Source organism: Trachemys scripta, chromosome 11, assembly GCF_013100865.1.
Source record: "Trachemys scripta elegans isolate TJP31775 chromosome 11, CAS_Tse_1.0, whole genome shotgun sequence".
Lineage (NCBI taxonomy): Eukaryota > Metazoa > Chordata > Testudines > Emydidae > Trachemys > Trachemys scripta.
In genome coordinates, this window is record NC_048308.1 from 64011222 (window position 1) to 64026660 (window position 15439).

The 15439-nt window shown below is 43.1% G+C and overlaps 1 protein-coding gene across 1 annotated transcript in view; it reads right to left on the reverse strand.

The window, feature by feature from the left end:
* Nucleotides 1-15439, reverse strand: part of ERBB4 (erb-b2 receptor tyrosine kinase 4) — a 971560-nt gene that overhangs the window by 156162 nt on the left and 799959 nt on the right. Inside the window, exons 19-20 of the mRNA XM_034786069.1 lie at nucleotides 14125-14247; nucleotides 10532-10630 (exon numbers count right to left, since the gene is read on the reverse strand). Of these exons, the coding sequence (XP_034641960.1) occupies nucleotides 10532-10630; nucleotides 14125-14247 (222 nt within the window). The remainder of the gene's footprint in view (nucleotides 1-10531; nucleotides 10631-14124; nucleotides 14248-15439) is intronic.

The following is a 15439-nucleotide window of genomic DNA, read 5'->3' on the forward strand; positions in this document are numbered from 1 at the left end:
TGAAAAATGTTTTAGGAAGTTAGTTTCCAAACCTCCTCACTGCTAGGAACTTGCCAATATCATTTAGTGATCTAGATTCATAGACCACTCTGCATGTTCAATCCAGAGAAAAAGACAGTTTCGTGGTAAAGGAATTTGCTCTGAGACTTATGAGATCTGGATTCAATGTCAGTTTTCTCTCTGTAAAATAGGGATGAAGATGATAACACTTCCTTCCTCCCGGCTGTTTAGGTTGTAAACTCTTTAGTATAGGGCAATGGAGTTCTGATCTTAGCTGGGGCCTCTAGATGCTACATAATACAAACAATGATAATCTACGTAAACACACCGAACAGCAACCCTGCAGGAAAATAGGTTATTTTTTACAGCTTGGCCCTGCTCCCACTAAAGTCAATGGTACAACTTCTGTTTACTTCAGTGGTGCTGATTTAGGCCTTAAGAAAACACCAATTAGTGTCAGACAGATTATGATCTCAGCTCCACTGCAGTATATCCTACTAACTCCAATTATGTCTATGAAGATATAAGTAGAACATTACAAAAGCTATCAGAAACTCCTGCATGTAATGGATTTACCAGTCCTATTTCTTACAATACAACAATTTAACAGTCAACACTCCACATCTTTTGCTTATCAGTGTTAGACAATGGAGTGAATATTTATATAAGCAGATGTTAATTCTTTTTATTTTTATAGGCCAATCAATGTTATCTTTGCTGGATCAGAGCTGCCAGGAATCAGCAACTAGACAAAGAAAAATTGTCATCTGTCATTGAACAGCCGGCAGATAAATCAGTTCCCCCTGCTCTGAAGAAGTATTCCAAACTGTGAGTTTTGGGAAGAATTTAAAGGCAGAATAGATCGTGAAACTGACATTTCATCAAGCACACATAGAGCTTATATTCTTTCCTATTCTTGCAATTTCTATAAATAACATAGTGTGGCTCTCATATTCATACTTCTTACAAACTTTGATTTTTTTTTCACCACAACAAAAATCTCTTTGTCCTTCCTTAATCTAATAAAAAGCAACAGATGGTCCTGTGGCACCTTTAAGACAGAAGTATTGGGAGCATAAGCTTTCGTGGGTAAGAACCTCACTTCTTCAGATGCAAGTAAGAAGTGAGGTTCTTACCCACGAAAGCTTATTCTCCCAATACATCCGTTAGTCTTAAGGGTGCCACAGGACCCTCTGTTGCTTTTTACAGATTCAGACTAACACGGCTACCCCTCTGATCCTTAATCTAATGTTGACCACCTTTTAAATGTGGGCATTTTTACAATACCACACCAAGAATGACAAATATAGCAGTGGTCCTTCAGCACCCTTTGTCCTCAAGTATTTTCTGCATTGTTGCTGATTTGTGAATCACTGAGTTGGGGAATATTCTAGTGCTAATATTCAGCTATATCAATCTGTTATCACGAAAAACTGTAATGTAATAACTCAGCACTGAAAGGGGCAGTTCAGTCACACAGAATCACGCTTCAAAAATTGCTTAGCTGGCACATACATAAGTTTTCACAGCCTGCTTGGTTGGCTTAAATATCAAGACCTTTCTTCTTCAAGCTTTCATCAAATCCTGATTGGCTGACGGTTAACCTTGAACCAACAGTGGCTTGTTTGGAAGTTATTATGTTTAAGTTGATGAAAATAATACCTTGTATTATTAACAGAGAGCCCATAAAACCTTCATTTACTGTCAATGCAGCAGCAATCTGGCATATACATTACCCTTTAGAAATTGAAACATCACTGTGTCTACTTTGTATTGCTAATGTGAGCAGGAGGCATGCAGAGAAAATTCCTAAATAATAGGAAGTTCTTAAATATAGGCTTTCAGTTTCTTATTGTGATGTGTTGGCACTAATTGCCCAGTTCTTGGTGCCAAAGTCGACTTTAAAGTTGGATGTTCTTTGTGTTCATAGTGAATGTGTGAAACACTGTTCGGTAATTACGTCTCCTGTTTTACTATTTTTTGGCATTATTCACTTCTGTAATTTTAGTTGCATTTTAAGATGTCAGGAACAATATACACAAAATATCAATACTCCCTATCGTGTGTTACTTGCTGGACTAAGGGCCATGTAAAGCTATGACTGCCTTCTTGTGCATTTGTGGACATACCAACCTATCAGTTGCCACTTGGTTGATCTAGCAGTAAGACCATCCCAGCATGCACCCTTCCTCCTTCCTTCACAGGAAGGTGTAGTAGAAGCTGATGAGGTCATCCCCCTCAAAATTCAGATCCAGAAGGAAGACACTAAAATCCTGGGAAAACTGGTCTGGATCCAGACAGTTCTGATCCAGATTCAATCCCTAATATATAGCAAAATGCTGAGAACTAGAAAGGTCAAGGTCCTTTTGTACAGTGCCTAGCACAATGGGGTCCTGATCCATGACTAGGGCTCCTAGGTATATGTTAATATAAATAATTAATACAATAAAAATAAGATAATAATACTAATAAATAAAAATAATAATGAAAAATGGGGAGCACAACTAGGAAAATAAAAGTCAGTTTATGTCTCCCGAATTTGAGTGGGATGTGTCTGCTCACACAATGTTACCTTCACTTTTCTTTTCCACCCTACCTTCCTTGGTCTCTTTGGGGCAGAGACTGTCTCTTACGGTGTGTTTAGACAGCATCTAGCACAGTGGGGCCTTGATCCTGGTCAGGGCCTCTGGGTACTACTGTAACACAAATAAATAAAGAATGCGGACTGCCTTTACAATCATCCAGGAGAGCAGGAAAGGAACATTAGACTGAATACCTAAAACACAACCACATGTGCGCCTCTCCCTTAAAAACCAATGGCAGCCTTCTGGGGTGAAATCCTGGCCCCACTGAAGTCAATAGCAAAACTCCCACTGATTTCATGGGGCCAGGACTTCCCCTCTGGTATTTTTCTAACTTTCATCATCTGTAGGAAGCAAACTCTCTCTTGCTGTGTTTTTCCATTAGAACATTATGCCAAAGGATTGTATCCAACCAGCCTCGCCTGCTCTGTCTGTGCTTATACGTTGTCCTCTATCTGTAAATAGGCATGCTATTTCCTCAAGAACCTTACAAAAATAATACTATGGAAGAAAAGATTACTGGGGTAAGTAAATATTTAAAGAGGAAATTACCAGTGAAGGCAGAAATAAAAGGGAACATGGCCTTGAAACAGTTCCCGTTAAATGTCTAAAAGCAGTTAACCTTCAGCAGGGATCAGACTTCCAGCTTTCGCGGTGGCTGCCACTCTAGGGGGCTTGTGCACGGCGTGTGTATAGCTCTCAAGGACAGCTTGATTTCTGGCACCTCTGGATAAGTTGGAAATTGTAATTGCAGTCACAGTGAGTTTCTGTGCCTGGAAGTGACAGGCAAACAGGTTCCTCTTCAAAGGGGTTACACTTACCACATGTGTAAAGTGGGAAGGCAAGGGGGACCGCACAAAAGGGGATCTGCAATCAAGGGCTTGGGTTTTTTCTTCCTTCTAATAACTTAGCATCACGGGGTGAACACAACACTGTTTGAGGCTATCGGAAGCCTAGTCGTGATGAGCAGACTGCTGTGGTGTTGCTTCTCATTAGTAGGCACTCTTCTGGGGACCACTAAAACCAGTTTAAAATAAAGATGTGTGTATAGAAAGTGGAAGAGAAAGACAAAGGAAAATGGCAAACTGTTATGGAAACTCCTGATCTATTCATTAAGCTGCCCTTTAAAACAGGGCTCAGTAGTCAATGCTGCTGTATTTCGTGTGCCGCAAAAGCATTAGCTGTATGTGAGGCAGGCAGCAAATTGCACTACAAAGTGGGACACCCAATTACAGTAATGTCGCAATGCTTTTCCAGATGGGCAGGGACTGGCAGAGTGGCTGAGGTGATGCTTTCAACATTTAATGGGAAGACGAGCTAGTTTCCTGAGGCGAATCTAGAAATGTGCTGCGATCTTTGCCAAGGAAAGAGGGATGGTGTTGGGAACAAATCATGATTCAGAAGGATGCAACAGGGATACTATTTCTTTCCACTGCCAGCTATGTAGTAATATAGGCTATGATCCTTCAAAGATCTTGATATGAGAGGACCCCTGGGTCTCGTCAGTGAGGTTCCCTGTGAGCACATGGGGCTGCCCATATGGAGCTCCTTAAAGGATTAGGACCATAGAATGGTTGGCAAAGGACAGTGATGAGAGTCCAAACTCTTCAACCTGCTTCCCAACCCAGCACAAATACTGGAAAACACAGAAAGTTGGGAACAGTGATGAGAAGATAGAGCCTAGCTGCATCTCCAAAGTGCTTCTCACACAGTTATCTAGCCGTTCTGCACAGAAAATGGTGTGATTTGTCCAGAAAGGCCACGCAATCCTCTTGCGTGAAATAATAGTTGAAGTCTGAGAGCTTCTCTCACTGTAGGCTTTTGAATGCCACTTTATTTCACCTTCTCTGTTTCGGCTGGTGACTATTCACTTCAAACTTGTGAAGTGAATACCGGTTCAGCAATGAACAGTGCGTATTCACAGCATGTGCCTTACAAAACAGAACAGTTTGCCTTTGCTATAAAAGGTGTCTACGTTTTCAGAGAAACCTCTTCTCTTCCATTTTGCAGTTAAAGCAGCAGATTGGCGGCCTTATTAATCTAGTTCTTTAGGCTGGACAAATCTTTTCTCTCTCATTATAATCAACACCACCCCTCAATGCAGCTTTAATGTATTTACCACATGCTTGGAGACGTGGCACTTGCTAAATCACTGGACAATTTTATTTACTATCTTTACATATTGCTTAATAAACACTCTCCTTGTCACTGCTGGCTGGCTATTCCTAGGGATCGCAGGGAACAACAATAAGTCTGGCTGAAGTCAAGAAGCTCCCTAGATCTTAATTATAAAGTCATAAAACAGACTGACTCCCTTTGCAGTTCTCTTACCATGAAACAAATGAGAATGGAAAATTTATTTCTAATCATAAATCCCAAACCCTTCAGTTTAATTTTTCCCAAGTTAACTTTCTCACGTAGCTAAGCAGCATTTGCCTTCTATTATTAGCTTCTGGCCCAATATCGGCTGACCAGCATCAGTCAAACTGTCTTCATCTCAATGAGCTTGGGGACTCCCAAGGATCTCTGTGTATGCAGACTTCAGCTTGCAGCTTCTAATTATTTTCTAACAGATAATGGAACGCTTAAGTTCAGAGAGGTTAGATTAAACTTGTAAATGGATCAACCCGCTGGATAAAATCATAGCTCGCGAGATCACCTTCTGAAAACACGGAGCTTATTGTTGATGAGATCAAGGGCCCACTTGATTGCCTGTTTCACTGTGACAAACTAGTATATTTTTAGCATCACAGAAGATTCATTATGCTTTCTAATTGCAACATAACTTGGGCCTTGGCTACACTTACCCGGTAGTTCGACGGCTGGAAATCGAACTTCTGGGTTCGACTTATCACGTCTAGTCTGGACGTGATAAGTCGAACCCGGAAGTGCTCGCCGTCGACTGCGGTACTCCAGCTCGCCGAGAGGAGTACCGCGGAGTCGACGGGGGAGCCTGCCTGCCGCGTGTGGACCAAGGTAAGTTCGAACTAATTCGAACTAAGGTACTTCGAACTTCAGCTACGTTATTCACGTAGCTGAAGTTGCGTACCTTAGTTCGAATTAGGGGGGTAGTGTAGACCAAGCCTTGGAAACCCATAATAACCCTAGTTTTACTTATCTCTTTGCCTTGATGTAAAGCCACCTGATTGGGCAAATAGCTACATGGCTTGTTAGGAATTCATGATGGCATCAAATAATTTGAGGTGGGAAGGGAGTTTGCGCCGCATGGAAATTATAGACTGCTGCTTAGACGTTATTGACCCAGCCAGCTGTGGGCCTCCTCTGCCTCCCCTCGATAACTGTCCTCTCCTCCTACATATCAATACCCAGGACCTTCATGTTCTCTTACTGCTGCCAGCTTTTGGCAAACGGGGGGAGTTTGGTTCCCTCCTGTTGCCTCCTGTGCCTTCAGGATACATCAGCTACTTTGCCCCAACATCTGCTTTCAGAGAGACCAGCTGCAAGAGATATTGCTCTATCAATTCCATTGGTGATGTAGTGCAGATGAAATGTGGTCTTCCAATCAGAAAGCGGAAGCAATGCCATGTGACTCAGGCAAGTAATCATAGGCTGTGAATAGCTGAAATGAACCACGCACTTCACAACTAAGTGCAGAACTCCTGAACCTTGTCTTCCCACAACAGCAGCAACTACCTCCACTAAGGAGAGGAAGTTGGACGTTCACACACAGATATAATTCCCACTGCCTCCTGGAGAGGAGGGAGAAGTATGGGCCACTTAATGGAATTTTCCTTTGCTTTATTCAGCACTGGAAGACACTTGTGACTGTGGTGATAGATGGAAGAAACAGACGGAAAGAACTGTACCAGGAATGTGTAAAGAAAACAAGGAAAATACTATCTGCTATACTTCTTTGAAGAAATATCTGAAGTTAGGGATGTATTTTGGTAAGACACTCAGTATTGCCTGACAGGAGGAGGGGGTTGTCTATGCCACATGCTAACATGTTGCATTATACCATTATAGGCATTATGGATCCATTAGCAGGTGTTCAAGGCTGCTGAAATGACAGCCCTGTTGCCAAATTGCCATGCCTTATTCTCTTTTAGTGCAACATTTAGCAGAATCTCAACTGCTCATAAAGCACTCTCTGACTTGCTTTCTGTCGACATTAAAAGTTTTAACAAGAACCAATGGGCCCTACTGCTAATCTCTTGGTCTTGTACAGGATACTGGATATTTCTGTACATCGTTCATGTCACTCAAATGACCTAAGACACACCATTGTGTACATGAATCAAAATGAAGTTTATGATGGATTCTACTTGTTACATACACTCTCAGACAGCAATGCTAAACTTAACAGTTTTAAGTGCAAGGTACAAGCATACACATCACAATGTTAATAATTCCTGACAAGAGGCACAGTTATACTGTATACTTGCAGAACATTGTTGGCTAAGTGCTTTTAACTAACCAAGCCATTGGGAATATCTGTAAAAATGCTTTTCTAGGACAACATAATTGCTTTGACTTAAAGTTTTGTAGGCATATTAATGTTATTGAGGTGTGATAGTTTGCCGACATTGTTATGCCAAGAAAAATCTCAGTGTAGATGGAGTTATACTTTTAGCTTTATATCATTATAGCTTATCTTGCTCCACCAAACCGGAATAAGATCAACTGACATAAGCACTTTTATATCGGCACAACTGAATTGACACTAAAAATAATAATAATACCTAGCTCTTATAATCAGTTTTTATCGGTATATCTCAAAGCACTAGGCTGGCATGATGAAAGTGGCAAAACTTTTAAGTGCAGGCAAGACCTAACTCTCTTACATAAATACATTTTTGTAAAAAGCTACAAGTGAGAGCAGGATTGGGTTCCTGTTTATTCCAAAACACAAAAGATGTAGGGGAAAAAAATCTCTGCCAACAGATCACAATAAAACGGGCACTGGTGGTTACTTCTAAAGAATGAGATTGATTCTGCTGCCACAAATAATTACCCTTAGTTATAGAAAGTCCTCAGGGATACAGGTGGTCATTGCGACCCCTGTGTTATAGCAGCATCTATTGAAGGATGTCATGTTAAGCTAATGCTCTCTCAGTCTCGCTGTCCCTTGTCACTCTAAGGACTCCAACAGAGCTACAGCTGGCAATCTGGGCTAGAGTTTTTAGATGTTAGAACTAAGAAGACTCATCTTTAAAATTTTCTCCACTTTGTGACCACTGGAGGACAGGGGGAGAAACAGGCTCCTAAGGGACCATAATTTAAAGTGGGACTGAGCCTAACATGACTGCTTTTGATACGTGCTACTGTTATAACTTTCTAGAAGGATAAGGAGACATCCCTTATTCCTGAGCAATGTATCAAATGTTATGACATATGCACTGGAGGCAGTGGTCCAGTGAATAAAGCATTGCTCTGGGAATCAGGGTCTTATGCCTGGCTCTGATACTGACCTCAGACAAGTCACTTCCCCTCTTGGTGCCCAGTACCCCCATCTTTACGTGCCCTCCTTTCTGAGCTGCTTTGAGATCAAGGAATGACAAGTATTATGTATGCACAATTAGATAGGATTGTTTTCTTATTTTATACTTTATAAACAGACAGGGCCAGATACTCAGCTGGCGTGAACTACATAGCTCCACTGATGTGAATGAAGCTGTGCCAGATTTACACTGGCTGAGATTTTGGCCCAAGGAGTTGAATTCTGCCATTAAGTAGAGAGGCTCATTTCCCACTGAATGTCCCTTCGTTCTTTGCACATTTATTTCACAGGAAGGCTTGACTATGATGCATCAGGGCCCTAATGTTTCAGATATCTATAGTTATTACTACTCACTTAGAAGCCTGACAGTTATTTTGCCCATTAAGTAAACATTCGGTCCTCCTTAGCCCTCCTCCACTGGGTGTTTCTATCAGAGCAGAAGTCAATATGGCCTACTTTTGCTTACTTCTTTGTTTGTGAACAATGATTATTGATGTCATCAGCATGAACTGTGCAGTGCTCTGAAAAGCATTGAAAATACCTTGATCTCACTGTTAGCCTGACTGCCTGAGAGTTCACACGTGGTAATTTGTCTGAAATAGCTGAAGCTGTAATTGTACGTTTCTGCCGGTTTCTCAATGACAGAATAGACCACATGATGGGAGCACAGTCTCCATTTGGTTTCTGCTATCATTAATGCTAATCAAGTTACACACACACACACACACACAACCTTAGAAATGCAAAAATCTTCAGTGATTTCCCAGGTCAGCAGAGGAATTTTATAATTTAGGGCTTGCCAAAAACAAGTAGAAAACTCATATGGACTGTCAAAATATTGTCATTGCAGGAGACAAACATGTTCCTAATGTCAGTGACCTTTTCTCTTAGCACTGAGCTGAAAATTGCACGTACGGACTCGATGAATATAAAACTTATTTATAAAAATATGATCCCAACCTCTCACTAACAACACTCTAGATCAGGGGTTCTCAAACTTCATTGCACCCGCGACCCTCTTCTGACAAGAAAAATTACTACATGACCCCAGGAGGGGGCACCAAAAGCTGAGCCCACCCAAGCCCTACCACCACAGGTGGGGGAGTTGTAGGGGGGGCAAAGCCAAAAGGCTTCAGCCGCAGGCAGAAGGCCTGTAACCTGAGCCCCACCACCCAGGCTTCGGCTTTAACCTGGGCCCCAGCAAGTCTAAGCCAGCCCTGGCGACCCATTAAAATGGGGTCATGACCCACTTTGGGGTCCCGTCCCACAGTTTGAGAACCCTTGCTCTAGCTTATTAAAACTGATGAGCTAATAAAAAGTCCAATATACTCAGTTACTTTCCCCTGTTTAAACATGGTTGCTTATTGCAGCTCCCGGACCATCATTGCCTGGTGCCTGAGGAAGTTAGAGCAGTCAGGGACCTACACTGACTTTTGCCACTGAGGACCTCATGCCAGCTGTTCCACCATGCCCCCTTTACACACATGTCCTACCCCTTTCCTCTAAGGGAGCAAGGTAGACAGCGCTCCAGTGGAGACTCCTCTGCATAAAGGGAGTTGTCCACCAGCTACCTCCAGTCATTGTAAGGCCAGACTGGAGAATCTGGCCCTTTCTATATTGTGGCATTTGGCTTTACCCCAGTGTTCTGGGGTAGTTTTTTATAATGACCTAGGTATGATAAATGTTTAGGGGCAGATCCTCTGCTGGTGTATACCTGCCTACCTGCACTGGCTTCCCTAGAGCGTGGCTGATTTAACACATCTGATGTTGTGAGCCTTACTTTTGAAGATTGCCGTATAGAGAAGGCCGAGAATAAGTTCCCAAAATGGGGGTGGGAGGTGTGGGAGAGCCAAGGGTTGTATACGAAACCTGATGTTGTTGCTACTGAGGGTACTGTGTTGTAACATCAGGCTACGTCTATGCTAGGAGCGGATTCCCCTGCTTGTGTGCATACACTAGCGTTAGCTGTCAGCTAGCTAGCACAAGTATAAATAGCTATGGTAACATGGGTAGCGGCAGCAGAGGCATGGCCGAGCTCTGCCCAAGACATACCCACTGCTTTTAGGTGGCTTTATACTTTATGCTGCTGCCAGTGCTACCATGACTACACTGCTATTTACACACGTGCTAGGTAGATACGAGCTAGCACAAATATGTGTACATGAGCACGGGAATCGTAGAATAGATACAGACTTAATTAAGTTTCAAGGCACCTAGTGCCCTTATACAGGCCTCCATTTAACACTGAAATATAAAGAAAAAAAAACGAGGTAGAACATTACCATTATGTAAGCGGGGGAATGGTCCCGCTATTGTGGGGAACTTTCCTGNCTAGCCAACCAAAACACCCCCACTGAGTGTTAGTAAGGGGGCAATAGTCCCCTTACATTTACAATTTGTGACGATTACAGACTGATTTTTTTCCCACTGTCAGCAATAGCATGTTATATATAGGCACAGTCAGAGAGGCTGTACATCTCTTACTTACATCCATGAACTCCACATTTGCCTTGGGACCAGTCGTCTCATTAAGGATTTTAATAGCCACAGGAATCTTTACTGTTTCTCCTTCGGGAACCCAAATACCCTAGGGAAAAAAGATACAAAAATTAACTCCACACCAATTGTTAAATCTTTCTTCATGGCTAGGTTTCTTTTCATTATACAATATCCAGTTCAGCAAGGAACATTAAAACTCAAAACACAGACTGTAAGTGCATTGAATCATAGCAATGTAGGGCTGGAAGGGACCTCAAGAGGTCATTTAGTTCAGCCCCTGCACCGAGGTAGGACTAAGTAAACCTAGACCGTCCCTGACAGATGTTTGTCCAACTGTTCTTAAAAACCTCCAGTGATCCCACTCCCTTCGAAGCTTATTCCAGAGCTTAGCTACCCTTAGAGTTACAAAGGTTTCTCCTAATATCTAATCTAAATCTCCCTTGCTGCAGATTTAGCGGATTATTTCTTGTCCTACCTTCACAGGCCATGGACAACAAACTGTCCTCTTTATAACAGCCCTTAACATATTTGAAGCCTCTTCTCAGTTCCCCCCTCAGTCTTTTTTTTCTCAGGACTAAACAGGCCCAGTTTTTTTTAACCTTTCATCATAGGTCAGGTTTTCTAAACTTTATCATTTTTGTTGCTCTCCTCTGGACTCTCTCCAATTTGTCCAAATTTTTCTTAAAATGTGGTGCCCAAAACTGGACACAGGACTCCAGCTGAGGCCTCATCAGGGCCAAGTAAAGCAGGACAATTACCTCCCAGGTCTTACATAAGACAGTCCTATTAATACACCCCAGAATGATATTAGCCTTTTTCGCATCTGCATATGTTGGCTCATAGCCAATTTGTGGTCCACTCTAACCCCCAGATCCTCTTCAGCAATCTTACTGCCTAGCCCGTTATTTCCCGTTTTATAGTAGTGCATTTGATTTTTCCTTCCTAAATGCAGTACTTTGCACTTGTCTTTATTGAATTGCGTCTTGTTGATTTCAGATCAGTTCTCTAATTTGTCGGGGCTGTTTTGAAATCTAATCCTGTCCTCCAAAGTGCTTGTAACCCTTCCCAGCTTGCTGTTATCCGCAAATATTATAAACACATTCTCCACGCCATTCTCCAAGCCATTAATGAAAATATTGACTAGTAACAGACCCAGGACAGATCCCTGCAGGGCCCCGCTGGATACATCCTCCCTATTGGAAATTCAAAGACAAAACTGTAGTGTAAATGAACCTTCTTGACATGAAAACTCTTTGTTCAGCCATTACAGCTCAATAATGTCAGCATGTCCATGACACGCAGAACTGTACATGTTCCTTTGCTCGGCATTGCTTCCAACCAGTGGCGCAATTAGGAATGTCACTTTGGGTAGGCCTCAACTTACAGTGAATGGGTACCAGTAGCAGAGAGCTTGGCTGGGTTCCTTTTTGGCTGTAGAACCCTGGGCCCCATTTCCTATCGCAGCTACCTAGTGTAAGGCGTTGTTTGCCACATTGCAGAAGTACAGCCCTTGTTCCTTTCTGTCCCATAGCTGCAGCCACCTGGCTCTGACCTCTGTTGCTCCTGCCTGCATGTCTTTGCCCCACTTCCACAAGGAGCCTGTACTGGGCTCTGTTCCTCTAGCAATGTGTTCCCTCTGTCCCTGTTGGGTAGGTGAGGGGACAGTTATTGACTGATCTGGAACAGCTGGGCAGAGGAGGGTAGACAATCCCAGGAGCAATTTCTGTCTTCTTGCCAGGCCTCAGGAGCAAACTGCCACTGATGGTGGTGTTACAGGTGGGGCGGGGAGGGTCACACACGCTCTGGATCATACACATCATGCATGGACTAGACCATGATATGCTAAGATCAATACCCCCTTCTGCAAAATGTATTTTCTCCAGTGAAAAGTACACATAAGCTTTAAACTGAGCTTGAGAGCAGCTGATCCTTACTTTTAAACATCCCATGTTGCCTGTGCTTTGTTCTGCAATTATAAGAAACATTTTCCCCCTTCCCAGCTTTCTCGGTGATTGTGATGTTGGAGCATAGCTAAACCGGCATTGATCACAGCTCAAGCGTGCCTACATTCTACGTGCACGTACGTTGGAAAAGAAACAAGTGAGACACTCGGCGAGAATAGTACTTAGCACTAGAGTCAACAACATTTTGGGAATTTAGAAGTGTGGATGAAATTTCAAAATTGGAAAGAAAGGAAAAAACAAGATTTTTTCCCTAACCAGTTCTCACACTCCCCTCCATCTTTTCAGACAATTATAGGTAAGGCTACGATTTGGTCATGGAGGTCACAGCAGTCACCGTTCCGTGACTTTACAGGACCTCCATGACTTCTAGGGCTTCAGGAGGAGGAGGCCGGACTGTGCACCCCTGCTCTGCAACTGGGGCTGGATGGTACCAGGACCCTGCGGCTTCCCAGGCTTGGCGGGGGCTTCAGCCAGGGCCGCGCACCTCACCCCCTTTGGCTTCAGCTGTGGGCTGCAGCAGGACTTTGCACCCTGGCCCAGCAGCTGCCTGGGAGGCCATGGGCCCCCCGTGCAGCTTCCCAGGGCTGTGTGCTCCTCCCCCACCCCGCCTGCTGCAGCTGGGGCTCGGCAGGGGCTGCAGTCGGGGCCATGCACCCCTGTCCCGTAGCTGTGTCCAGCTCTGGAGTGGGAGCCATGTGCCCCCCGTGGCTGCGCCTGCCACTGCAGCAGCTGGAGCCGGGATGGTGCTCCTCACCATGGCAGGGGGTTCTGCCTACCAGTTCCCCCACACATGGGACTCCATTTCTTCCCCCTACCTAACCCTGCCCCCTGGTTATTTTTAGTGAAGTAACGGACAGGTCACGGGCTCCGTGAATTTTTGTTTATTGCCCGTGACTTTTACTAAAAATAACCCGTGATAAAATCTTAGCCTTAATTATAGGTGCTGGTCAGTTTTCTTGGAATTTTGAAATTTCATCACAAGTTTAATTACAAAATGTTGAAAATGTGATTTTCCCCACTTCTTTTTCAACCAACTCTACTTAATGCTTCTAAGTACTTTAACTATGACCTTTAAACTGTGGAATTTGAAGTGTTTAATAAACCATAAGGGAGATTTGCCATTGTTTTTAATGGGGAAAGGATCAAAGCTTAGCTAATTATGCTTCTATTATTATATAAGGAAGATAATTGTTATTATACCCACTTTACAACTTGGTCAAATGAGGTATAGAAATTAACTGGCTTGCACAATGTGCACACTATATCAGTTATTGAGCTACAAATAGAACCACAAAATCCCATTCCTGTTCTTTAACGTCAAGACTATCTATCCTGTATATTCGCCATGTTTGTGTGTGACATTATTTTTCTCTACATGGAATAACCCTTGTGTCTATACCAAGTGAAGCTGAAATCAGCAGATGAAACTAGAGGTGTACTCAAGATGCATCATCAGACCCAGAGATGAACTTCCCTGACAGGCTGTGGGATGTGGACCTCAGGTTATGATTCAAGCCATCAAGAGCTGGGTCCCACACTGTGATGTAACACTTTCAGTGATCCGTAGGGTTCAAAACAGAAATAAGGCCACTCAATGAGGTTTAGTGAAGATACTTGCCTTATACACGGTTCCAAAGGCCCCAGAGCCAAGGACTTTGACTCGCTTTAGCTCAGTTTCCTTCAGGATACGAAGCTGTGCTTGGTTGGGTGCTGTGCCACTTGGGGTCAAGGGCTCCACCAGCTGCAAATCAAAATTCACCAGGATTAGACACTGGACACAGGAAGAGCTCGTGAGAATTCCTGTTGAAAATTTTCATCTGGTTCCTACTCATTCCAATTGGCTAACTAGTTATTAGAATAAAGCAATGGATCTAGTGGTGCCAGGGCTATCGATTCTTCAAGTGAACCCCGTCCAGGCCAGTAAAAAACCAACAGAAACCAGCTGAAAGATTCTAATAGAGTACATAATTTCCACTAGGGGCTGCACGATGGCATTATGAACTGAAAACTGAATCAGTGTCACAATATGTCCCCAATGACTTTTGCTACTTGCAGCAATATAAATGTTTTCTATATGATGGAAAGACAGCATTTATTATCAATGCACCGTATTCTATTTTTGGCAATTTTAGTGCCCTTTGAAAGTGGCTGTTTTTCTTTTGAATAATTGTGACTTATTGGTTCATCAAATTCTTATCCTTCTTTTCGGGGTAAGGCTCATTGCTCTAAGCCGGTGGTTCCCAAACTGGGATTCATGAAGCCCTGGGGGTTCACGAAATGTTACAGGGTATTCTCGGGAAAAAATTCCCTAATGGTGGACAGAGCTGTCCATAGGGACCCCGGGCAGCATGGGGCCAACAGCCTGGAGCCTTGGGGACTTCCAAGAGCTAAGCAGATCAAAGCAAGCACATCTATCCCACTGAGGAGATTTAAACTTCAAGGCTTCTTATAAGAAATGGAAAGGGAGGTGGATATTTTTTGCTGTTTTTAAAATTAAATAGGCTGCTAGTGTTGTTTTTAAATTATTATGAAGAACAAGTTTAAGCTTTGTTGTAATGTGCATTGTTTGCCTGGACTGCTCAAGACCTGAATGCTTGTGTAGGAGGAACTCTTTGAGTTGGTGTCTTAAATACCTTCCTGCTGTTTCACATCTGATACTCTTTGATGAATCATAGGAGCCAGAGGCGCCAGTATGGGGGGGTCCCCCCACTTTTCCAGTGGTGCCCCTCCTGGTCCTGGGGTGCGCGGGGGCTTTGCCCCCACACCTCTTTTTTCTACTGGTGCCTCTGATAGGAGCCTTGTCTTATAACAGGCTTAATCAAAAACGACACAAGCTACAAAAGTGAGATCTTGGAAGAGTGTTGCCATTTTCATAATGTAATAAAAATACTGTAATGATAAATAATTAATAAATAATGTGTAATAAGCATGTC